This window comes from Onychostruthus taczanowskii, unplaced genomic scaffold (assembly GCF_017590055.1).
Source record: "Onychostruthus taczanowskii isolate IOZ18803 unplaced genomic scaffold, ASM1759005v1 scaffold6, whole genome shotgun sequence".
Lineage (NCBI taxonomy): Eukaryota > Metazoa > Chordata > Aves > Passeriformes > Passeridae > Onychostruthus > Onychostruthus taczanowskii.
Window position 1 is genome coordinate 12,730,550 of NW_024503679.1, and position 24,433 is coordinate 12,754,982.

At 44.1% G+C, this 24,433-nt stretch overlaps 1 protein-coding gene and 1 long non-coding RNA gene across 3 annotated transcripts in view; one reads left to right on the forward strand and one right to left on the reverse strand.

Moving 5' to 3' along the window:
• CHD2 (chromodomain helicase DNA binding protein 2) overlaps positions 1 to 24,433 on the forward strand; it is a 71,238-nt gene that overhangs the window by 10,114 nt on the left and 36,691 nt on the right. Inside the window, exons 5-8 of one of the 2 annotated variants that reach the window (XM_041418553.1) lie at positions 3,250 to 6,408; positions 6,738 to 6,871; positions 19,961 to 20,168; positions 23,067 to 23,153. In XM_041418553.1, the coding sequence (XP_041274487.1) occupies positions 6,810 to 6,871; positions 19,961 to 20,168; positions 23,067 to 23,153 (357 nt within the window). In that variant the 5' untranslated portion in view covers positions 3,250 to 6,408; positions 6,738 to 6,809. Of the gene's footprint in view, positions 1 to 3,249; positions 6,409 to 6,737; positions 6,872 to 19,960; positions 20,169 to 23,066; positions 23,154 to 24,433 lie in introns of those variants that run through there. The other variant, XM_041418554.1, reaches the window with a different exon arrangement.
• On the reverse strand, positions 10,327 to 12,134 carry LOC121343406. The gene is made up of 2 exons (XR_005953702.1): positions 11,099 to 12,134; positions 10,327 to 10,665 (listed from the first exon to the last, which is right to left on the reverse strand). It is a non-coding gene; the product is annotated as an uncharacterized LOC121343406 (long non-coding RNA).

Here is a 24,433-nt window from a genome sequence, read left to right on the forward strand (position 1 = left end):
TTGGCATACTTTGCTTAATGCAGTAAAATTTATTATTTAAAAATACTCACAAATGAGTGCATTTGTGAATAAAGCCACATCTTACCTGGAATTAACCTTGAAATCTGACAAACCTGGGAAATAGCCTTTCTTACCTATAAATACCCAACCCTACATGGGTTGTGCTTTTACTGCTCTGCTTAAGGAACATCTAAAGGTGGTAAAAGCAGACTTAGGGCTGTCCAGAGCACTTAGTTCCTGCTAAGGATGGTACAGAATAACATAATGGACTTAGCTGCCAATAGAGGACACTTCTTTCCTCCAGTGTAAAAGTTACCAGGGATGTCGTTGAGAATAAAACTTTGCTTTAATGGGCTTTGAAGTGTAAAACTTGAGGTTTGGTTTGCTCAGAACCTCATTTTGTCCATTCTGCTCCCTCTGTTGGAGTGAGTTCCCATTCCCAAGTAGGTCACCTCGGTTAAGAGTTTGAGCCTCAGATTTCATTCTGGAATAGTTTGTAGATGTATTGGTGTCTTATGCATGGGTATTGTACCTGTTGGGCTTCGGTCTCACCCTTTAAGGAATGCAGGGTTACAGTGGACCTGAAATGGCTGAAGCCGTGGGTTTGGCTATAAGGGACATCTATTGTTGCTGCAATCTTCTAATACAGCAACAAATAATTGCAAAAGGAGCTGAAGAGAAAAACTTTGTAAACTCAGATGTTTTGTAATTGTTGCCTTGAACCTTTAGGCAGGTTGGGAATGGATGGCATGGAGTGCCAACATGTTACCAGTGGTTTGAAGGTAACTTCGTCAGGATTACAGGACTACCCAGGTCCCTGATTTATCATGACAAAAATAACAGTGCTTGGAAACCAAACCAGTAACTAGTAGACAACAGAAGCTTGAAAAATGGGCGGATGCCTAAATCACTTTACAGAAGGAATGGTAGACTCATGTCATCTAGGAAAAAAAATGGGTTTTCCAGTATCTTCCTCACATGTAGGATCACTGCATATGTCTTCATGGAGGAGTGTATTTTTGTAACATTATTGAGATTTCTTACTATAATGTGCCTCAATTGATAAGTAAACAAATGCTGTGAAATCTTTTAAAGCAAATGTAAATTTCACAGGTGTAGAGGCTGCTATTAATATTTTGGCCATTCCTGTGGCATCTTTTTGAGGTATAATAACTTGGAGAACAAGAATGTGTTCTTAATTCTAATACCTCATCAGTTCTGTTTACTGCTAATTATTTTACAAGATTTAGAGAAGCATTTAAGATGAAGGTCATGGGGTTACTTGTGAAGTTCTTGGTCCAACCAAGTGTAGGTGAACCGAGTGGGGAAATTTGCCCTGAAATTGCTTTTGGCAGGTCCTGTGAGTGTCTGAGGCAGAGGGCTAACCCAACTGGAAAGAGCCTTTTAAAGGGTGACTAATGCATAACTAAATTACCTTTTTTAGAGGTGAGGAAAGTTCATGTCAGTAATTAGATTTCTATATCTTAAGCTTATTAAAAATAACTAAAAATAATTTTAATGGTCTTATTTATGGGATATCTACTGTACGTATGTTAGTACTTCTCAGTGTTTGATTGTGTCAATAATGGAACAACTTTGTGGTGGTTTTGTTTCATATTTTGATACTTCTGTCAAGACATTACCATGAAAAAACATTCAAAATTTTAATTAATCTTCAAATGCCTAAATGGATTTGAAATTAATTTGGTGAGAACTGGGAAAAAAAAAAACAAACCCAAAGCAACCCCAAAACTAGCTTAATGGGAGGGAAAAACACCTTTCAAAATATTTAATACATTGTCTTAACTGAGGATGAGTTGAATGTTTGAAATAGAGCATTTCTTTAAACTTGAAAGTTCTGTTTCTGAAAGCATGAATGTCCTGGGGTTGAATACTCCTGCAGCTATTCATGTTTCACAGTGCAAAGTGAAATTACCAGGTGCCATATTCCACTTCTATGTGCACGACTTTCCCATTGTATTTAAAACAGGGAAGTATAGAGCAGCATAAAACAGGACACATGGGTACTTGTGAAAGTCAGACTGGGCTTGTTGCACTGCTTCCAGTGCTCTTTGCTTTGCTGTAACTGGTTATTTTGAGATGAGACTGGGGAAGCTGGGATGCGGAGGCAGAGACCACTAGATGGCCCCACTGGTTTTTGCTGGGCTATGGGTAATTTCTGCAACCCTTGTCAGAATCTGCCCAGGATTATCAGGGAGCAGAGTGGTGGTGAAATTGGCTTTCAGACTAAAATGTGGTTAAACCTATACATATTCAAAAAAATAAATTGGTGTTGGAATGCAGATTCTCAAAATCATGAAGACATTTTAAAACCCTTTTTGCATGTCAGCATTGGTTTCAAAATGATGTTCTTAACACTTAGTAACTTCCTGTACCTAAGTTTTGCATGTGAGGAGGAGTAAGGTTTTACTTGAAGTAAATTGAGCTTGTATTTCTTGGAAGAAGATAGAAAGAAGGGAACATTTGGTTTATATTTATCCACGTGGATATTGTTTGTTCAGATTGGTTTGTCACTCTCCTGTGGGCTTGGTTGCAGTTCCATGATGAGTACAGTTGGAATTACCTTGCTAAAGGTAGCTAGTGTGACTTGTGACCGTTTTGTCTGATTTCTGGTGTGTCCTTTCCCACCAGTAACTAAACCAGTCATTCCATTTGCTTGGAAGTGTGTTTGCTGTTGCACTGTACATCTTTCATGAGCTGGAAAACTGGGTTAAGATGGTGGAATGTCTTGTGTCCAGTCACCCACCATCTGTCTATAAGAAACCAGTTGTTTTCATTGGTTTTGATGGATCTGTGTCTTTGAAGAAAGGAGCTTGAAGAGTACTTACAAATTTTGGTTTGTTACAAGAACCTTGGTGTTCTGCTAAGCAATGTCAGCTTCAGGGGGTGGGCCAGTGCAATGAAAATGGTTGCAAGAGCAAATTTCTTTGATTTCCCACCACAGATTTCTCTAGTGGTTTAAAAATTTCAAATGGAATTCATGGATCCTGAAGGGGTTCTTGGACTTCTGATATTTTCTCCCATTTTTTATAGTTTTGGTGAAACTTTTTATTCTTGAATTGATTATTTGACATTGTTTCTGATAAAAGTAGATATTGTGGACTGTGTAACATGGAATGAAGCATGAGTTACATGTTTAAATTATCTTCAAGGTACAGTAGTTGAATGTCTCAGTTTAAAGCAATGATGTGTGTTCCAACAGCATTTTTCTTCTAATTTTTCATAAAGAATCCATTCAGATGAAGAGTGTCAAAAGGAGTCTACGAATGAGACACCAAGATGGCAGTTCCACTGGGGAATGAGAGGTTGAGGAAATGGACTAATGCATGAGTGCTGGGATGTCTGTCCGAGAAAAGGATGTTAAAACGTGGACTCTCATGTTATTAAACCAGAGAAGATCTGGGTTGTGATCATCCTATCAAAATGGACTTGCATTTGAATTAATCAGTGACTGTCCAGTGATGGATCTGTTTGAGGACTGGGTGGCAAAATTTTCGTTTTGGGTTGTTTTTGCATGACAGGCAAATTAATTTGGTAAAAGATCTGTTGCTACTGCTTTTGAGAAAATGTAATTTATGAAGTGATTTTAAATAAAAGGTTTTGGTTTATTTCACGCTTTGTGTTTGTCCTTTCTGGCTGAATATTTTTTATTGACTTGATACTGAAGTGGGTTACATTTTTGGTTGCTATTAAACTGAGAAATACTTTAGCTAAGTACTGAAGGCAAGGTAAAATTTTGTGCTATACTTGGTATCAAATGTGGTTTTCATTTGCAAATTATGTTCACTTTGCCATGACTTCCAATGAATTTTTATTCGCTGGCTTGTTCATTCAGGTGCTTAATATGAGGGGTTTTCAGTACTTGGCCTATTGTCAGGGCACTGCTGCTGAACTTTGTGAAGTTATTTTAAGATGGAATTGATACCAATTGAAGGCTGAGAAAACACGACAATAAAGGAGTACTTGAATGTTTTGTATAACTTTTTTAGGTATGTTCTTGGGCTGTGTGTGCGTACAGAAACTTTTCAGCAGATTTCCTGGACTACAGACTTCCTGAACAGTCTCTTTGGTCTTAAAATTGTTCTGTGCAAGTGTCCAATCTGCTTCACTGCTCTTGCATGTAGCCTCAGTGTCACAATACTGTGCCATGTGTTTGATGAGAAAAAAGTTATTTTTGATATGGCTACAAATGACATATTAACCTTTGCAAATGAATTCTAAAATGGTTCTGATATTTGAAGTCATGATTTCCTTACAGGTTTCTAGTGGATCTAATAATTTAACTGTAGGCATTTCTTCTCTATATGTTTCACCTGAAACTCAGAGTTGTCTTTGTTTTGTGCTGGAGGGTCAAAATGGTAAACCTGGTGCTGAGATAATCTTGAAATTATATTTGAAAACCCAAACAAATTCCTGTTCATTGTCTGCGTTTATTTGCCTTGCTCGGACTTTTTTGGAAATACCCATTTTTGCCATGATGAGTTGCTCATACCTGTTCCATCCAGCCATTTTGGTGGTACACGCTTGCCCCACTTTGGTTTTGCCATGTGTTTTTATGGTGGAGTTGGATTCTGGGACCAACCTGAAGGGTTTCTCATTCAAATGAGTGGATTTCCTTAGTGTTACCAAAAAATATTTGGAATAGTCTTGCATTGTGGTTCTTTAGTTCTTGCAGTTGAGGTGCAAGGAGTCTTCTGTGAATAATTGGTGAAGTGGAATTTTTTTAATGACTTGTGGCATTGGAGAGTTCCTAATGAAACCCCTTGTGGAAAGAGGATGGATGGTTGTAGGAGATAAATGGCAGCTCTGTGGAGGAATTAAAGGGGATGGTGTTGGTTCTACTGGTCGAAGGCAATGGTTTTGGGCTGTTGGGATGCTGTGCCATGGATGTTCCCATAGAACCCCAAACTAGCCCATTGCCCCTTTGTCCTGCAGTGGTCCCCCAGTGGCTGGTGGCTCTGTCTTGTTGTGATGCTTATGAATATGCAAAATGTTCTTATGCTTTAAGGGGTTGGTTTTGGTCATGGAAGACAACTGGTAGTCAGAATCAAGTGGTTTGGGGGTACTTGGATCACCTCCATTCCCTTGGTGATACATCCTCTCAATTCCAGGATGTCGTGTTGGAGATGTCCATTGATTGATTTGCAATTCTGCAGCTTGGCTATTGTGCAGCTTTAAAATTAATTTGTTCTGTTAAAATCTGTTAATGACCATGAATGGGTTAAGAAAGTGCATTAGAAATGAGCAGTTTGATGGAGTTGGACTGGCTTGAGCGCAGTGCTTTGGCGTAGCTGATGGAAGCGGTGTGGCTGCTGGGTTTGAGTTGTGGGGGGAACCACTAGGGAGGCGCTGTGGAGCTGCAGGGCAGTCTCAGCTCTGTGGGGTTGGCTTGGGAGCGGAGGATGCTCCTGTCCCCCTCTGCCAGTGCCAGCACTGGGGGGCAAAGGGAAGAGCTCTTGTCTGGGGATTCTGCCACCGAACTGGGGAGAAGCTGCCCCTTGGGTGGGGTGACCCCCAGGGTGGGCTGCTGCTGCCTGCATGGCTGTGAGCTCCACTTCCATGCCTTCAAAATGGCTTGTAACAGCACCACTTCCTGTCCAGGGAGGAAGTAATTTTAGCCCAGGCACTGAAATATTTAGCAAATCTTTAAAACAAAAGGCACAAATTCCATTTCTTTCTGGCTTCCAAAGGGTGCCTGAGCCACATGGGGTTAAGGTGCCCCTTGAGCTGGGGTAGTTGGAAGGAGCCAGGGCTGTGGGGTAGCAGGCACCCTTTAGGTGGAGGCTCTCTCTTTTTTTGGTAGAAATGAAGGGGTGGGTCTATGGTACATCACCTGAGTTGTGGGGTAAATGTAGAGAGTGTCAATCAAAGGCAGAGCTCAGAGCTGGGAAGGAGCTCTAGATGGCGGCTGTGCCTTAGAGAGAGCGCGCTCAGCTCCGTGCCTTCCCCAACACTTTACGCAACTTTCCCTAACTTTCAGGCAGCCTCAGGGGGCCCCCACAGCCCCTTGCCTCTCCTAGGCACTAATCGGGGGCCGAGCGGACCTTTTTCGGGCAGAAAAGCAGCTTTTGAGGGCTCCCTTTTCGTGCCTTGCTGGAAAGAAGAAGCCGTGGAGAGAGCCCAGGTCGTTGTTTTTCCAGCTTAGAAGCCATGGCGTACCTCCATTTTTGTGCGCTCTCCTAATGAGCTTTTTCCCCCGGACATTTTTGTACTAATTACCGCTTCTTTTGCTTTATCGGCAGCATATTTTTGGGATTAGAATATATATTTTTTTTTATTTTCTGAAATTTATATTTTATCGGTATAATTACAAATATTTTGGATCTAATGTTTTTCCACTACCCGAAACTAATATCGACTTGGTCCTGGCGGCGGTGCATGGATCAGGTAGGTGAGCAATTAATAATTTTTAGATTTCTGCCGTTTTGAATACTTTGATTTTCGACCGATTTGTGCTGTATTGGGATGACGCAATAAGATACAGAGATTATTTGCATCCAGTGTTACTTTGGGAAAGTTTGCAGGATGCTCCTCTCCTGTGTTTATTCTCGGATTTTTCTTGTAAAAATGATTATTTGTTTTAAATCTCCGGTTTGCCGTGTTGATCAGTGCTGTGTATTGTTATAACAATATCATTGCAGCGTCAGGACTTTGTTCCTGATAATGAAAGCCAGTGAAACGAACTGGGACCTTACCTTTCTTTCAACTTTTGACAGTAAATACCTGGGCACAGGACTTCAAAGCAAACAGACACCCCTGACCCCCTTTTAATATTTAAGAATAAAAAGATGATGAGAAATAAGGACAAAAGCCAAGGAGAGGAGGGTTCAGTCCACAGCAATGCATCGAGGTATGACCTATCAACTTTCTTTTTTTTTTTTTTTTTTGTAAAACCTGTGAATACCCTGTTTACTTTGACAGCCTTGGGTTACTGTCAGTGCTTAATAGAAAACATTTTACTGATTTTGCTTCCTTTTTAAGGAATGACCTTGAGATTGTTAGCATGCCACACCCTAATTTTTTTTGGTAGCAATTTCTGAAACTTGTGTTGTGACTTAAGGGCCCATGTCCTAGGCAAAAGGTACTGTACCTTTATTCAGGGCAGCCCTTGCCCCTGTATGATGTTTTTCCAGCTTTTGAATTTCAGTTTTTAGGTTTTTTGTGCTGTGAAAAATGACCTTGTCGGTTTAGCCATTGCTGCATTGCACCATTTTACATACAAGGCAAATTTTTCTTTGAAGAATCTCAGAAGTCTAAACTTTAACTGAGGGCCATACAGAAGCCTGGTGTAGTAGTAAATTATAGTAAATAGGCACAAGAAAAAGTTACATGAATGAAAAAAAGCTTATTTTAAAATATAAACTGGAAAGTGCCTGTTTGTCGGATACCTCTTACTTCAAATTTTATTTGAGCTTGTAGAACTTTGATTCTGTGGAGGTATTTTAGAATATTTTTATACAATTTAACCAGACTTTGTCCTGCTGGTGATGGCATTTTGTATCATAAAATATACACGGGGACTGTTAACAAGAGGCACCAAATGATTTGCCTGTTTTGTTTAACGTATTTTTGCTCAGAGTATTTTTATTTACTTTTGTCAAGTAATGAGATTCTTTACAGATTTTTAGAAACTTAACCTTAATGTGGGAAAAGTGTGAAATACTGAAAATGTTTGTGTGCTGTGAATGCAGAAGTACAATTACCAAATCGTTCATTTTGTATTTAAAAGGTCACTTCTTCCAAAAACTGGAAATTAAACTATATGCATTTTTGGGTTTTGGTTTGTAAATATTACTGAGTTTTGCATTTTGTTAATTTCAGTTGAATCTTGGCTTGTTTCTTTTTCTCTGGTGTTGCCTTCCTGCATTTTTAACCGACATTAATAAAAAAGAACTCTGAACTGTCTGTTGTATCACATGTGCTCTATGTGATGTTCAGGTGTTTGAATAGTATTCCTGATGTCCAGTATTTAACCTTCCTTAAGCACACGAACTTGGAATAGTGTGGCAATATATATATTATCAAATTACTGTAACCTTCTGGTATAAACTTGGTATTCTGGGTGTTTTAAAAATGCAGTCAAATTTTAAATTCTAAAATAAATGTGGGTAAGATTGTTTAATTTGAAATTATTAATAACTAAATTAGCCTCAGGGATTGTTGAAGCACTTAAACAGAGCTTTTCTAATAATGCAGTTTAAAAACACATCAGATTTTCATACTGTGCTTTCTTTACTGTAAATGCTGCACACAAAATATTATGTAAAAAGTCATCATTTATAAAAATTATTTTACCGATTATATAAATTTTTATGCTTTTTTGAAATGGAGATTATCAACAAGAGCAGCAATAGACATAATTTGTTGAGGAAATTGAAAGCATTTTACCAGTGTTGGAAAGGAATAAGAGCTAAAATCTGAGCCATGTAGCAGGAGTCCCACAGGGGGTTTTCTCCTTTGGGGTATGAGATTTGCATAGTGTCTGTGTGCTTTTGGGGTTTTCATTGAAAGGTTATTTATCATAATTGATCTATTTACATTTAACACCTGTTGTGTGAGGTAACCCTTCTCCCTCCTCACATCTTTTTTTTTTCTCTAAATTAACCTGCTCTGTGTGACACCAACACACCTGAAGTGTGGGAACAATTGAGCACAGGATATTTGCAAGTGAACCCTGTTGAGCTTATTTGTGAGGTGTGAGTCAGCTCAGTGTCATAAAATGTGCTTTACTTCCTGAGGTTGACCTGAAGTAGGGGAAATGATTTCTAGGAAGTAAAGCCACCACTTTGCTGTATTGTAACCCTGAAATGCACCGGTGTCTGCACTTCACATGCTGCTGAGACCAGCTTGGCATCCATGGAAGTACCTGAACAGGGAAGCTGCACAGTCCTGGTGGGAACCCTGGGTGGTGGAGGAGGTGGATATATAGCCAGTGCCATTCACCTGGGCTGGAGAAAGGTGTTGGAGTGCAAGAAAATACAGTTTTTGCACACCACTGTAGTGCCCTAACTGAGGAATTGACTCCTTTTCCAGTTCTAAGGGAATACAAAGGCCTGTGTGGAATAAACAAAAGTGCCTGAGAATTGTCCCAGTGCAGACGATTTATTCCTGGGGAGAGAGCTGGTGTTAACTCTTTACAGTTTGTAAGCTGAGGCTTGTACTCCTGCCTTTCCAGGTGCCCAGCAACACCTGTCCTTTGTGCTTTGACAGTAAATCGAACTTGGAGCTGCAGGATTCATGCAACTTTGCCCAAAGTAAAAGTTGCTTTGGGTCTGCTGCAGTTCCTGCTGACCCCCACCAGTGTGCCTGGGATTTGCATAAGTAATTGAAGACAATCTGCTGTATTTTCTAGCATCTTCTGTGCTGCGTGTCTGAAGGGCAGGTAGTGTGAAGGTACATCACCCACGGTCGGCCCTCATGGGAAGTACAGAGCCAGAGGCAGGCTGGGGCCCCCCTGAAGCCCAGGAGAGAGTTTTGCAGAGATAGCAAGTAACAAGCGTGGGATACGTAGTTTTTCCTTTCCTTGGCCTGTATCTGTTGCAATTGCTCTCCCACCTCTGAAATACCCGGTGTGGGAACGGTTTGAGCTGCAGACCCTGCCAGGCTGGGCCAGCCCTTGTGTCTGTATCCAGCTCTGGGCTTCTCTAGCATGAAAACAGCTTTTTTTGGGGGAAAAAAAGGATGCGGTGGGTTAGCTCCCAGGCCTTTTTCTGTGCAGAGCTGGAGCTCCGAGGTCTGAAATGGCGTGTTTTTGCTCAGCAGCCACCTCCCAGCGCAGGGCTTTGCGCAGCACAACACCCTCGCCTGACGTGGCAGCCATTTTATGGAGATGTCGGTGCACACGAACCAGCGTTTGGCGGAGGGGGGGAGAGGAGGGAAACGGTTGCGTTAAGCACAAACTGCCCCCGGTGCGTGGCGCTGGGAGCAGGGGGCAGCCCGTTGTCGCTGGGGCAGCGGCGGGGCCGGGGCGGGCGGCTCGGGCGGGCGGCGGCGGCCGGCGCTGTCACAAAATGGCTGTTCTTTGTGCCGCACTGCTCGGGCGCCGCGGGAAGCGGCCGCGGGGTTCAAAGGCGCCGGCAGCGGGCGGCTGCCGCGGCCTCCCCCCGCTTCCGCTCCGCTGCCGGGCGTGGGCTCGCTCCGCTTTCATTTTAAGGGCTTTTCATTTTAATACTGCAAGCTATTTTGAGCAGTCACTTGAAAAGAAGCAGGGCTATTTTTTGCTGCGGATTTTTTCTTTCTTTTTTTTTTCTTTATTTAAACTTCAAAAGGAATTGTAGAATGCCATAGTATTCCCAGAACATCTGTCTGTCTGTTTTTTTCTTTCTTTTTTTTTTCTTTCTTTTTTTTTCTTAAGGAGAGGTACAGCTTTCAGTATCCTTAAATCACCAAAATTCACTGTTTGCTTTCAGTGTGCATTTTGCAACTGATTTTCTTTCAGCTGAGTAGAAACATTGAACACATTTGTTAAAATGCCTCAGACTGTGGGTTTCAAGTTTTTATCCGGGTGATGAGTTATTTTTTAGCTGTTGTGGCCATGTGCATGTGCCGAGGCTTTCAGTTTCATTTGCACCGCTGCATTCTTCAACAAGGATTTTTTTTCTCTCTCCCTTTTAAGCTTTAACCCTTTGTGAAACTGTCCAGAGCCTATTTTGAAAAGGAAAAATGCTTGATCAGTGCGGGACACAAAAGGAATAATGTACAAGGAATTCATATGAATCGTGATGTAATCTGTGTGCAGCACAAAGGAGATTGTTCTTGTTTTGCTTTGTTACTTCTGTTTCACATTACCCTCGTGAAGGAAGTGTCTCATCTAATTACGCATGCACAATCCTGAGGCTTTCAACTCCTCTGTTCCCTGTTTTGTGATTCCTGCCAGAGATGGATACAATATATACAGTGCTATAAAAAGAGCTCACCAACTGCAAGAAGCTACATTTAGCTGTAATTCATTGTCTTCTGGATTGTTCTTTTTTTTTTTTAGTTAAACATTTTAAGCTAATTAATCAAATTGCATAGGTTCTCTAAAGTGCTTGACTTTTGCTGAATAAAAATTGGAAAATGGCAATAAAGAGCTTACCTGGGTACTTGTGTAACCCAGTTTCTGTGGCACAGTCTGTGCTGGGCTGGGGCGTTGCCATGGCTGAGTGCACGTGTGTGCAGGCATGTTCCCAGCTCCCTGAGTGCCTCCAGCCAAGGGGAGGTGACGTGGCTCGGATCGCAGACTGGAGCCTGTTCCCCTTTCTGTCGGCTCGGTGTTTCACCTGCCGCACTCTGAGGGCAGCAGTTGCCCTTATCTGCACCTTCCCCCACTTCCTCCAGCGCTGGAGCCGAGCTGTGGCGCGGCGTTTCCGAGAACGCGGATCCCGGCTGTGCCTCGGGAGCAGCGCTGGGGCTGCCATAACCACATTTCTGTGTTCAAACAAACACTTCCACTGCCAGCTTTGACAGGAACGAGGCAAGGCACCGATCTTTCATTTCAATCTCCCTAACTCGGTATAGGGATAAACCAATTAGTGTCTTTGTTTGGGTGTTTTACCCGTAAGAAAGTTGCTCATAGCACTAGCAGGTTACTGAGCTGCCAGACTTGTCTCTGAGGAGTTTTTATACTGGGACATCTATTAATTCAGGTTTCTCAGTGCTAGTGTTGAGGAGCAGGTGAGAATACCAGTGGCAGGTGCAGGTGAAGTACCTGAGACAGCAAGCAGGAGTCTAGGGCCTGAACTGAAGCTTCCAGCTCCATGGACTGGCTGCTTTTCAACTCGAGACAGCCCAAGTAAACCTGCTTTGGGTAGGTTTGGCAGCTTACATTGGCATTGCATCTCTGATACATAACCTGGAGCTGTGTGTATCCACTGTATCTTGTTTCAGGTTGCACACGACAGTCCCAGCAGGAATTGCAATGTTAAATTAGGCTAAGTTCTGGAGATGGAAAAGGCTTCTAAATCTCTCCTTGCCCCTAGCTGAAATCCAGCTCAGGAAGGAGCTGATAATGGCTGGAGAAAGCTTCTGTTCTGCTTTATCTCTCCTCTCCTTCAAGGAAAATAAATACAAACAGCACAGCACTGGGGGAGGGGACGGCCTGGATTACCATAATTAGATAGAAGCAGCCTTCCAGCAAAGGATGTGCTGTTCTACTGACATGGTGTCTTACATCAGTCTTTCTGGTGTGCTTTTATTAAAGCACATGTGCTGAAATGCCATGTGAAGATGCTCTTTCAGGAGGTGCTGGTGTGTATGTAAAGCCCACCTTCACATCCTGTAGAGGAGACTTGAAAGAAAAAAAGCCTAGAGAAAAAGTTTACCCCCTAGTGACTTGCAGTGAATCTTTTCTAAGTCTGTCACACTGTTAATGCCTCATTTTCTTAGAGAGGGAGTATCTTTTGGATATAATGAGACAAATGTTGCTGATTCTTTCCAAATGTGCAGCAGTTCATTTTACATTACAGCTTGTGTAGCACTGCTGTTAAATTAGAGTTTTCAATCTTCACCTTCCTTCATATTTACCTGTGGGCTGAGATAACCTACTCTGTACTACATGTGCTTTTTTTGCCTTGACTAATAAGGGTTAAAAATTAAAAAGTTTTTAACAGTGATCTCAGATTCCTTTCTGGTATTGTGCTGGAAGTGCTGGCATGGCGTTTGATCTTGGCAGGACTCAGTTCAGTGTGTCTGCCAAGCTCCACAGACGGGATGGGATGCTTAACACTTCATTGCTCACCAACCTTTACCCCAGCTATGAACAAGGGTGTTGCAATGTCAAGAATTCACTGACTCCAGAACACCCAACTCCTTAGGAAAAAGCCATGTTGCAACTATTTATGTTTCTTGCAAGTGTTATTGTTAGGTATAGATGACTTAATAGAATTGCTAATACGTTAATTATAGGAGTCGTTTGCATCTCTCTCATGGGGAGGAATCTCTGTACTTCAGAGTTGTCACCAGTTGAGATTTGAATGCCATGTGCTGTCTGCAAAACTTAGTCTTATTGACGAGCCTTGGTTAAAAACAGCTTTTAAGAGTCACTTGGAATAACCCCCTCAGGCCAGATCAGGCTCCCTTTTTCTGAACTGCAGGTCACCTGGAACCATGAAGGAATTTCTGCACCAGCATGTTCCTGTTAATGGGGTTTGGGCCCTAAATTTCCATAAACACCCATGTCTTTAATCTGATAGGTTTTAAAGGAAGCTTACAAACGTTAACGGAGAAAAAGCACCCGCTTTTTCTGTACTAATTGTGTGTGCACACTCCACACTCCCTCGTGCATCCACGTGTCCTTTGCCGATGGGATGCACCTGTGTGGAGTCCCCTTTGTGCTGCCACTGAGCTCAGCCTGGCTGTTCCCGGCGGGACGTGGCGCAGCGGTGGCAGGAGGGGACAGGGACAGCCCTGCCCGCTGTCTGAGGAAGGCTCCTCTCCTTGGCCGGGGGTGAGGAGGAGCTGCGAGCTGCCAGGAGCCAGCCGGGGTCCGCCCGCTGGTGCGGGATGTGGAGCCCGGAAATGCTTCGGAAACGCTTGGCTGCCTCCCGGCGAGGGAGAGATGGGCCCATTCAAACCCTGAGAACTGCAATTGTTCTCCCCTTTCTGTGCAGGGAAAGGGAAGGATGCTGCCTTGGAGATTATCAATGGTGCTCCTTAATCAACCAGACAGGTTTTGACTCGTTTTGTCCCTCTGTTGGTGTTTTTTTCTTTTTCCTCTGTCCCCACTAAACATCCCAAGCATTTTCAGCCTCTGGCTTAAAGATCAGAGAGCGAGAGAGCCAGCTCTCCCCATCCTGAATGAATTGCTCTTTTAGCTTGCTTGTGCAAACACAACATAGTGTCTTCCTAGTGGAGGAAAAAACCCCACCAGCTTTTGCAAAGTCTATCATTCAGGATTGCCCAATGTGCTTTGCTGAGCTGCAGCAGAGCAGTGAGGGATATATTTAGCTCTGCCTTTGGCATTTGGGAGTCCTGTGCTGGGGTAAGTAGCAGTGGCCAGAATAGGCTGGAAAGCCTCACAGCCTAGTTCAGGTGGATTTTTTGGATAGATACCTCTTGGGTGCATAATCCCTCAGCACCATGGCCCAGCTGTGCCTATTGCTGTGTAAATGTAATTAACACCCAACCCAGCAAGCCAAGTTTGCAGGCACAGAAGTGTGGATTCTCCATGAGAACTTCTCACATGCCTATTTAAGGGGGAAAAAAAAAAAAAAAAAAAAAAAAAAAAAAAAAAAAAAATGAAGTTGCTGATTATAAAATGAGGTTAGGGAAATATTTTTATGCTGCTTTGAAAAACCTGTTGGTAATCTGGAAGGGCCAGCCCTGTCACTGTGGGAGTTTGTTGTTCCCCTTTAAAGCTGGCCCAGATTGGACAAATCATATTTTGAGTATTCAAAGTTGTTTGAGACTCACTCTTAAGCAGCATGAGGAACCTGGTTGTGTTTAGAATATTCTAGTTTTAAGTTCCTACTTGGAGACAGATCAATGTGTAAAAGCACCATGCATAGGTATGGAGAGTAGAGGAGCAGGAGTATTTTTCTTCCTTCCCTTCCCCCCATTTCTACTTTTCCCTGCTGAAAATAAACTGGGAAAAACTCTTTCAACAAATGACCCTTCTCAAGGCTTCTCACTCAGAAAATCTTTGCCTTGGGAGACAAGCAAGCACCAATCACTTTTTAGTAGACTTTCAGACTAAAATCAAGGGAACTGAAAAAGCTAGGAATGATTTTATTTATATTCAGTGTCACAATCTGTCCTTTGCTTGGCTCTCCCGCACACTCCATGTGCCGTGTCTGTATGGCCTTGTCTATGATTACTGTGGTATTTGCTCAGTCCTCTGTGGTACCCATATTATCTTCTCTTTATCTACTGATCTATAACTAGAACCTGTCTTGTGTTCCTCTCCCTGGCTTGTTTAGCCTAAAGGTTAAATTTAGTTTAGTGCCTTTTTACAGCTACCCTGTGACTTGAGTGCACATATCAACATTCATGCTTGTTTGTATTTGCAATATATGTAACCATTTCATATATGTTTGTATAGAAACATAGAATGGTTGGGTTGGAAGAGACTTCAAAGATCATCTCATTCCAACCTTCCTGCCATAGGCAGGGACACCTTCCCCTAGACCAGGTTGCTCAGAGCCCCATCCAAGCTGCCTCAAATGCTTCCGCCATTTCATATATGTTTATATAGAAACATAGAATGGTTTGGGTTGGAAGAGACCTCAAAGATCATCTCATTCCAACCTCCCTGCCATAGGCAGGGACACCTTCCCCTAGACCAGGTTGCTCAGAGCCCCATCCAAGCTGCCTCAAATGCTTCCAAGGAAGGGGGCATTGTCTGGGCAACCTGCTCCAGTGCCTCAGCACAGTAAGGAAGTTTTTCCTAATATTTAATCTAAACCTACTCCCTTTCAGTTTGAAGCCATTCCCCTGTGTCCTGTCACTACATGCTCTTGTACACAGTTTCTCTTCGTAATAGGGAACATCACATTTATAGATCAGATATTCAAAGGAAATGTTTAATAGCAGCCAGTCCTCATCTCAGCCAATGTGTTTGCCCTTTCTGTAGTTTGTCACCATGCTTTTGTGTCCCACAGTTTGTACAGGTCACTTTAGGAAGACAGACCTGTTTAAATAGTTTTAAGTCGGTGGCCTCCACTGGCCTTCCTGCTCTGTGCTTTGGAGTAAATACCAGGTTGGTTCTGCTGGTGGATGGGAGTGGCTTGGAGCAGCTGGCAGCCTGAGCTGAAGAGCTGTGGGGGCCCAGGAGCTCCTCTCAGGTGGAGCTGGCTCTGCCAGACACCCTTGGGCTGACCCAGCAGCTCCTCCAGCCCTGGGCTGCTCAGGATCTAAGAGATTGGAAAAGACCCCTGAGATCACTGAGTCCAAGTTATTGTTGCACTGTCCACTCTGCAACTCTCCTGCACTACCAAGTGCAGTTTATTTCTACTGTTCCTCTTACTGTAAAGGCTTGGTCCTGCCTGGGCTTCAGCCAGCGGTGCCCTGCTGTTTCTCTGGGCTGTCCAGGTGTGCTATCAGGAAGCCCAGCACATCCAGGCAGTGCTGGGAACACGGGCTGCAGGGGGAGCAGGGATGGGAGCGGCGAGGGGCTGTGTTCCAGCCACCTGCCCGGGGCAGTCTGGTGTCAGTGAGCCGCTGATGTGCACCTGGGTGTCACTTACCCACAGCACTCGTGACGCTGTGGCCAACAATGCACAGGAGTTAAAAATAACGGTTCCTGCTGCCATCCAGCCCCTGATGTTATCCAGCCATGGGATAATCTGCCAAGGTCCTTCTCCAGCCTTCGCAGGGTGGTTTTGCTGGTGCCGAATCCCTGCAGAGCCCAGTGGAATGTTGCTGTTGGGATTCAAACTTGTTTAGATTCAAAACGTTCACAACAGTTCTTAAAGCTGGGAGGAGCTTTGCTCGTGGGAGGGTCTTGCGTTATTAATCCTCCTTTATTCCCCTGTCTGAATTCAAGTTCTGTCCCTGAAAAGCCACATTTTAAACACTGGGGTAGAATGGTCCCAGTTAGAGCCATTCCCCAGTCAGCTCTTGGTTTCACAAATGTGTATTGGGGTAATTTTTCCAGCTGTCTCAGACCTGGAAGCATATCTACTGTTTCTTCTTACTGAGAACGTACAAAATTATTTGCTGTTTGCAAAGATGATCCCCTATAAAAGGAAGTCATATGTGAAATACTAAATGCAAAATCTGGAGGCTTCAGGCATGTGGTAATTGCCTTTTAAACTCAGATGCCTCACTGTAAAGGGTCTTATCGCTGCCTTTCAGCTACTTATTTCTTGGAAGGATCATGTTCTTCTTGGTAAGGAATGATTTAGTTTTGCTCCCTTTCAAGTCAGGAGCAGGCTCTTAATTACACCAGACTTACAGCCTAAAGTATTTCTTAGAAACCAGAGGAATGTATTTGGCTGAGTCTTTGCAGATTTCAACTTTTTTTAGGAGTTTCTCACTTCAAGGAAATGACCAATGATCCATCTGTTGCTTTCTTTTGATGTTCATGGGTTTTTGGAGGAGGGTGGTCTGGTTGAATTGTGATTTTTGTGACAATTAATTATAGCTTATTTCTCACTTTTACTTTAATTGAAAGTAGGTCTTGTTTGGATGCTAACTCAGGGGTATTAAACCAGGACAAAATTCCAAAAATAACTTCTGAAAAGAGGACTTAGGTCTCCAGGAATATACAGTGTTAGGCCTGATTTGACATCTAGTGTTGCTGATACATTATATTATGTTGGCAGGTAGAAATGCTTCCTGATTTTCCCAGTGACAGTTAGAAAGGATTCTTTTATGAAAACAGGCCTTTCAGTTTTGTTGGTTTTTTTTTTATCTCATCAACACAGAAATGAAGATAAACACATATTTTGCCTCAATAACAGGTTGTTCCTTAATAAAAAAAAAAAAAAAATTGCAACAGCCTTCAAAAGGACATAACCACTTCTCATCTGTGTTTCTTTCCTTAGTAGGGGAAGCAGGTGTTCAGGCAAATATCTGCACATACAGATGTGTATGCCACCAGAGAACTCTCCCTCTTTTCAGATGACACAGTTCACAGGCTGAAAAAAAGAATTACAGTGTTCAGACAATGTTGTGGATAAAGCACATGAATTATGGCTCTTGATGTGCAGAGAGCCTGTGTCCCTGTGTCCTTGAAATAAAGCTTAAGGCTTTGAGGAACAAAGAGCTCCAGAGCGGGAGGAGAACACTAATTACTGTTCTGCCTCTAAACAAATACTGTCAGAGCTGACTGGCCTCAGTCTTGCCTGGGCTGTTAAAATTCCTTCCAGCTATTGCTCAGAAATCTGATTGAAGGAAAAACTGTCTTCCTCTTCTGTGCGTCCCTGTGGGACACGGGACGCCAGCATGCTTCAAGCAGAGCCTGGTGTTGGCACTTATGTTGTGACAGCAGAGGTTCGGATGCCTCCAGATCCCATTCCTTTGTGGAGGCCCAGTGGGATGGTGTCCTGCTGAGCCCTGCCCATGGACACCATCTGTCCCCAGAGCTGCTGGAGTGCCGTTCCCAGGAGCAGTGTGGCACCACCATGGGTTATGGCTGTGGCACCACCACGGGTCGTGTGTGTGGCACCACCACAGGCAATGGTGGACAAGGTGGGAGAACTGTTCTAGAGCCCACAGAACAAGGGCTATAGTGGGACACTGTGCCTTTGGTTCTCGTGGATAACCTCCACCCACGGACACGGACAGGCAGGAGGGACTGGGCAGCCTGGGATGGCCGTGGTTCAACTTGAATTTCCAGCCCTGCTTGTAGGACACAATGTGATAACCCCACTCCCTCAAACCCAGGCTGGGACAGTGAAACAGCAGCCACGGGTGATGGCTGCCCCGCTCCTTGCGGAAGGGGCTCCCTTTGTGTCCCCTTAGGCTCCGAGGGCCGCGCTCCCCACGGTTCCCCTTCCCGGGGGCAGTGCCAGGGATCCATCCTAGGGATCCATCCCAGGGATCGGGCTCAGCCCCGCGGTCGCAAGATGGCGGCGGAGGGGCGGCCGCGAAATGGCGGCGGCGGCGCCTGAGGGCGCGTGGGTGCTGCCCCCTGCCCGCCTCCCGGCCCACAGCCGCGGGTCCCGGGATTTGTCCCGGCCGGGAGCGGGACGGGCCGCGGCTGTCTCCGGGCATCCCCGGATGCTAACCCCTCCGGAGTCTGATGGAAATGTACATGTGTGTGCATATGCTTTCTTTGGTGGTGTTTTTTTTTTTTTTTTTTTTTTTTTTTTTTTTTTTTTTTTTTTAATTATTTCTCCCTTGACTTGTGAAATCTGAGCAAAGCCTTTCATGTACTTTGTCACTTTCGTACAAAAGTGGAAAAAAAAAATAAAAAATCTGTTTAATCCCGCTGAAAAGTTTTCCTGACTCTTCTTTCATAGTGTTGTACCTAGGTGAATCCTTAAATATCACAAACACATCTGCCTGCCAGTGGAAAGCTGACTGGGAAAGGGGTGCTCCTTGTTCCAAAAATCTGTGGCATCGTCACTGTGTTTTTGTTTGTGGCAGTGGGGTTTGAATGCTGTCTTGCCAGTGCACGAGTGTTAAGGTGTACTGAGATTTCAGTTTGCTTTTTAGGCTCTTAAAATAAAAACTATCTATGTTGGGAGTGATTGAGCAAAGGTATTTGAATGTTTTTGGCCACCTAAAATAGTTTGGCCTCTCATTGTTTTGTTGAGGAGCCTTTATTTAAGGGGATACTCTGGGTGTTAACACATTTTTATATAAAGATACTAAAAAAAAAAAAGGGGGTGGAACTACAGCTTAGTTAGCAGAACTGAGTGTTCTGTTCTCGCATTATTGGCTTGAGAAATGCAGTCTGCACAGCACTGGTGTAATCCTTTAAAGAGGAGCTGCCTCAACCACAGGCCCATAGAAGCTTCTTCCTTCTGCCCTGTTGCTGAATTAATTCCTTTTGCAGAAACATTCTATTTAACATAATTCATGGTGTTATGGGTATAGTGTTTTTGATACTGGCCTCTTTCAGAAAGTGGATATCAGATTTATTTTGAACCACTGGCTACACTAGGATGTAGTGGAGAATCGTGCTGGATCAACTGCTCATCTTTAATGTAAGAGGATGGTCTCTGGATGCTGCAGCCCCCACTATGCCTGACTCTGCCTCGCTCCAAGACACCCAGATCCTCCCAGGAGAACCTGTGCTGCTGGTACTGCTAATGCTTGTCCTCACCTACCACCACTGCTTTTGTTCCGGTGACGAGCAGGAGATCCCGGGCAGGGATTTTTGGGGCTGCACTCTCGCCTGTGTTCACTGCCAGTCCTGGGAAGGAATTGCCTCTGCTGCAGAATGCCACTGTGGGGTGTACACCTGGGCCTGCAGGGTCCACACTTGTATTCAGGTTTTTCCAAACCTGTCCTTGTGGTATTTCACAGCTGTGTGCAGTTAAAATGTAACCTCTTCTTTCTCTACCATTAGTCACTCAGCATCCGAAGAAGCCTCTGGCTCTGACTCTGCAAGCCAGTCTGAAAGTGAGCAGGGCAGCGAGTCAAACAGCAGCTCCGAGTCCTCTGAGAGTCAGTCTGAATCCGAAAGTGAATCAACGGGTTCCAAATCCCAGCAGACCCCTCCTGAAACCAAAGAAAAACCCGCCTCTAAGAAGGAAAGGATAGCAGATGTTAAAAAGGTATTACCCCTGCTGCTCTGCACGGACACGTTACTCCTGTACCCACCATGGAAGGTCAGACAGCAGGACCTCAGTGAAGCTGTGCCAAACTTCCTGGCCACTTGGCACATGGACCAAACAGCCTCTGACCTCCAGTGTCCCCAGGGGCTGTTTGGTCTGTGTGCTGGAGCCCTGCTGCTGTCACCCTTGAGAGCAGGAGCTGCTGTGTTTGTGGAACAACCTCTGGGGCACCAAGTAAATGGTGACAGGGCTGACTGGTGCGAATGAGGGGCAGGTGCCTGTCATCAGTACATGATCCTGTCATTTCATCCTCTCTCTGTCTTTCCACTCCTCTATCCTGTCTCTCCTCAGAAGCAGTAAAGCCTCCCCATGTGATAAATACTCAGGAAGAAGGTTTGAAGTTTGTCTAGGGTTTGAAGTTGGAGCCACTTTGGGTTATTTTACATCACTATTCCTCTCAAAAAAACATAGTAAAAACAAAAAAAACCCAAAAAACTAAACCAAAACAAAAAAAAAAAAACAAAAAAACCCCAAAAAACAAAAACAAAACAAACAAAAACCCAAAAAAACCAAAACAAAACAAAAAAAAAACCAAAAAAACCCCCCCAAAAAACAAAAACAAAACAAAACAAAACCCAAAAAAACAAAACAAAAAACCCAAAAAACCAAAAAAAAAACAACCAACCAAAAAAAAAATTCCCCTGCACCTTCCCATATTAAGTCCAGAACAGGACAGTGCTTCTTTGTTCTGTTTTTTTTTTTTTCCCCTGCACCTTCCCAGCTCCTCCCTAGTCAGGTTTTCTCTTCACTTGCTGTCCAGCAGGAAAGGGGATTGTGGGTGTTACTGCTCATGGTATCGCTCTGCACACACCAGGGCAGAAGCTGCACACCTGCTTTACCTGAGGGATGGAGGCACCTGACTAACACAGGGCAGTGTGAGGTGAGAAAGAGGAGCCCAAATACCATTTGGAGACAGGAGCTCAGTGAACTGAGTTCGCTTGGAAGGAGAAAATTGTGGTTAGGTTAGCTTGTTTGTTTGTGGTGTGTAACCGTCCTGTTGTTCTTAGGCGTGGGTTGCACTGGCACAGCATCTCCTGAGAGTGAGTTTTATGGAGAAAGGTGCTATGTGTGTAAAGGATAAGGAGGAAGGAGAGTGCTTCCAGCCTGTGCTCCCCACGGACCTGCCAGAAAGAAGTAAAGGATTTTCTTACCACCTTCTCTCTCCCACAAAGCTCCAGGCTGCTGGCTAAATCCTCCAGTGTTTGGACTGGCAAGGGAGGATGAGTTTGTAAGGCAGTTGTGGTAACACCACATTAAAATCTGGTTTATTGTTGATAAATGGGCTTCAAAGGAAGTCTTCTCTCCCTCTGAAGAATTCTAAGAGCATGTCCCTAACAATAAACGTTAACATTATCCTGTGAGGAAGTGCATCCATACACAGGGTGATAATTAGCATGGGTGAAACATGAAAAGGTCAGGACACCCTCTAATAAGAAAGCCTCTCCCTTCCTTAATTTCTCTGTTAATGGGTGTCTTCCTTAGCTAGGTCCAACCTAGGCATGTTGATACATCTTCCCCTTGAATAACCAATGCAATTAATTATTACTGTTTATTTGGTATTTGTCTAGATACACCCATGAAGGCGAGGTTAATCTGTGTTAGGTGCTATTAAGATTTGTCATGGAAGTTGCTCCCACATTCAAAACCCATGCCATTTAATAGATGAAAAGATAAGTTCTTCAGATGGTTTGGGGAGGGAGCATTAAGTTTGAGGGTTTATTCTTTCATGAGAATGTACCTCAGTCCTTGCATGCCCAATAGATAGACAATGTCACAGTCTGTCCCTTATGCCATTACTCCTTTAACAGAGGCAGAAGAATTGCTGGGCTGCAGCCTCGTATCCATCACGCTCTCAATCCCATCACTGCTGCATCTGGCAGCATAGTTTGATTTCCTTTTCCTGCCAGTGGCTTGCAGAGATATTTGAGGATTGGAGGGAGAGAGAATCAGAAGGAAATTAATAGATGTAGAGAACTGCTCAGGGAGAGAGGAATTGCTGGTGTAGGAATTTGAGGGGCATGGTGGTGGTCTGTGTCTGCCCTGTAACTCTTGTGTTCTATGTCACCAACACAGCTCTGCATTCATTCCCCTCAGGACATTCATTTTTGTGTCCCCTTCACCTGCCCATCCACAAGAACAATTGCATGCTCTTTTGCACGGAGTATTCAACTGGTGAGGGCCTCCTTTTTCAGCAAAGAGCACAACCATTGCCAGCAGTCACCTCTGCACATCCATGTGTCCTGCACTGCCAAACCACATTCCCATCAGTGCATTCAGGAGAGGAACCAGTGGCCACTGCCTTGCCTTGCCAAATGACAGGGTATCTTGCTCCATTTGCCATCCAGACTGGGCCACAGAATTCACCTCTGAAGCTGCAGCTGGCCATGTCTCCAGGCAGCTAGTGGGGCTTTCCACCAGGAAAGGAATTGTACTGGAAGCTGTTAGTGACAGAGAATTGCCCTGTTGAGTTGTTAGGTCTGTTCATTCCACGTCCAAGGTGTTGCCTCCATTCCTTTGGCACCAATGCTGCAGAGGGCTGGTTACCCCAACACTCTGTCCTTCAGCCTGAGAGAGCTGGAGAGTGATTTGTGCCTCAGTGGAAAGATGGACCACTGTAAAGATAACACTGAGATAAACACATGCTGCTTTAGAAAGGTGTCATATATCTCAAAATAATAATAATAATCTTTCCAGCCAGTTTTTTAAGCTGTCCGTCTACTGGTTGCTAATTCCCTAATGGATTTTGGATGATTTTTTTTAAGCCACCATCAAACTTCTCTAAAATGTCAAAAATAATTGGGGTGAAGCAGGCCTTCTGATGGTCTGTTTATTTTGCAGATGTGGGAAGAATATCCTGATGTTTATGGGGTTAGGAGGTCAAACCGAAGCAGACAAGAACCGTCACGATTTAATATAAAAGATGAGGTAAGGAAAAAAAAAAAAAGGATGAGGGATTACTGAATATATAAAACCAACCAAACCCAAAGAGGAAAGGGAGGTCTCAACTGCATTGACTGTAAGCACTGAGTCCCAGTTTGGTGCATGGATGTTGGATCTCACAGTTGAGGTCCCAGTCCTGCAGCTGGATCCTTGGCCTGAGACCTCTGGAGTGAGCAGGACACTGCCTGGGCTGAGATCTGCATGCACTGATCTGATTGCTGGAATGGGGCGTAATGCAAGTCCTGATCTGCTGTAGGAACATCCTGGAGAGGAGTCTGTGTAACTAAAAAACAGAACGAGACCAAAATGCAACACAAATCCAACCAGGAATAAAGGAAAGTTCCCAGAAACACCTCATAGCAACAGAACAGTCATTATTGCCCATCCTGAAATGGATCCCACTAATAAATGCATTTGTGTGTGTGCAGCTTTATGACGCATCACTTTTCTTTGGTTGAACACTGGGGAGTCTTTTATGCTTCAGTTGAAGGTGACAGTGGTCAGAGCCTGGCAGCCAAACCTTCTAATTGTTCCTGTTTCAGAACACTCTTGGGTTTTTTTTCTGAAGATGTAGAAATCAGGTTCCGCCTTCGTTTGCATCTGAGAGGTTTTCTGCATGGAGCATTTCATCTGCAGGTCTCCAGGAAGGTCGAGTAGCTATAGCAGAGGGGAAAGAGGACCTGAGACAGGCATCTGTGGAGAGCTTGGGGCTTGGGGCTGGGAATCTGAAGATAAGCAGCAGACTTTGGAGCCCAGTGGTGCTCTCTGGCTCAGGCTGTTTGTGCTTCGCCACCGAGATGTGCGTTCGGATGCTCACGGGGTGGCACGCAGGTCTCCAGCTCCTCTCTCTGGTGCGTTATTGCTGAGCCTTGGTGGCACCCCAGTGCCACCAGCTGCCCCCAGACTCCTGTGCTGGCTGTCCCGCAGAGCAGAGGTCAGGAAGGGGCTCGGGGTGCACCATTGACACAGCTTTTGTTTTCCTTTTCAAGTTGGCAGAGGCTGGGCTGGCCGGCCACGCCTCTGTGCGATGCCCTGGCATGCACTGTGCCGGCGACCTCACACCCACCCCAGAGCTCCGCTGCACACCCCCCTGCCCTCTTAGGGGCCCAGGTAAGTCCCTTCTTTTTTTGTTTTACAATATTACGTGGTTTTGCAAATGTTGTTTTCTTTTTCAATATCTTTATTTCCTAGTACTTAAGGTAAAATTAAAAAAAAAAAAAATCTGAGATGCAAAAACTTTGCTATACCACAAAATATTGTAAAAA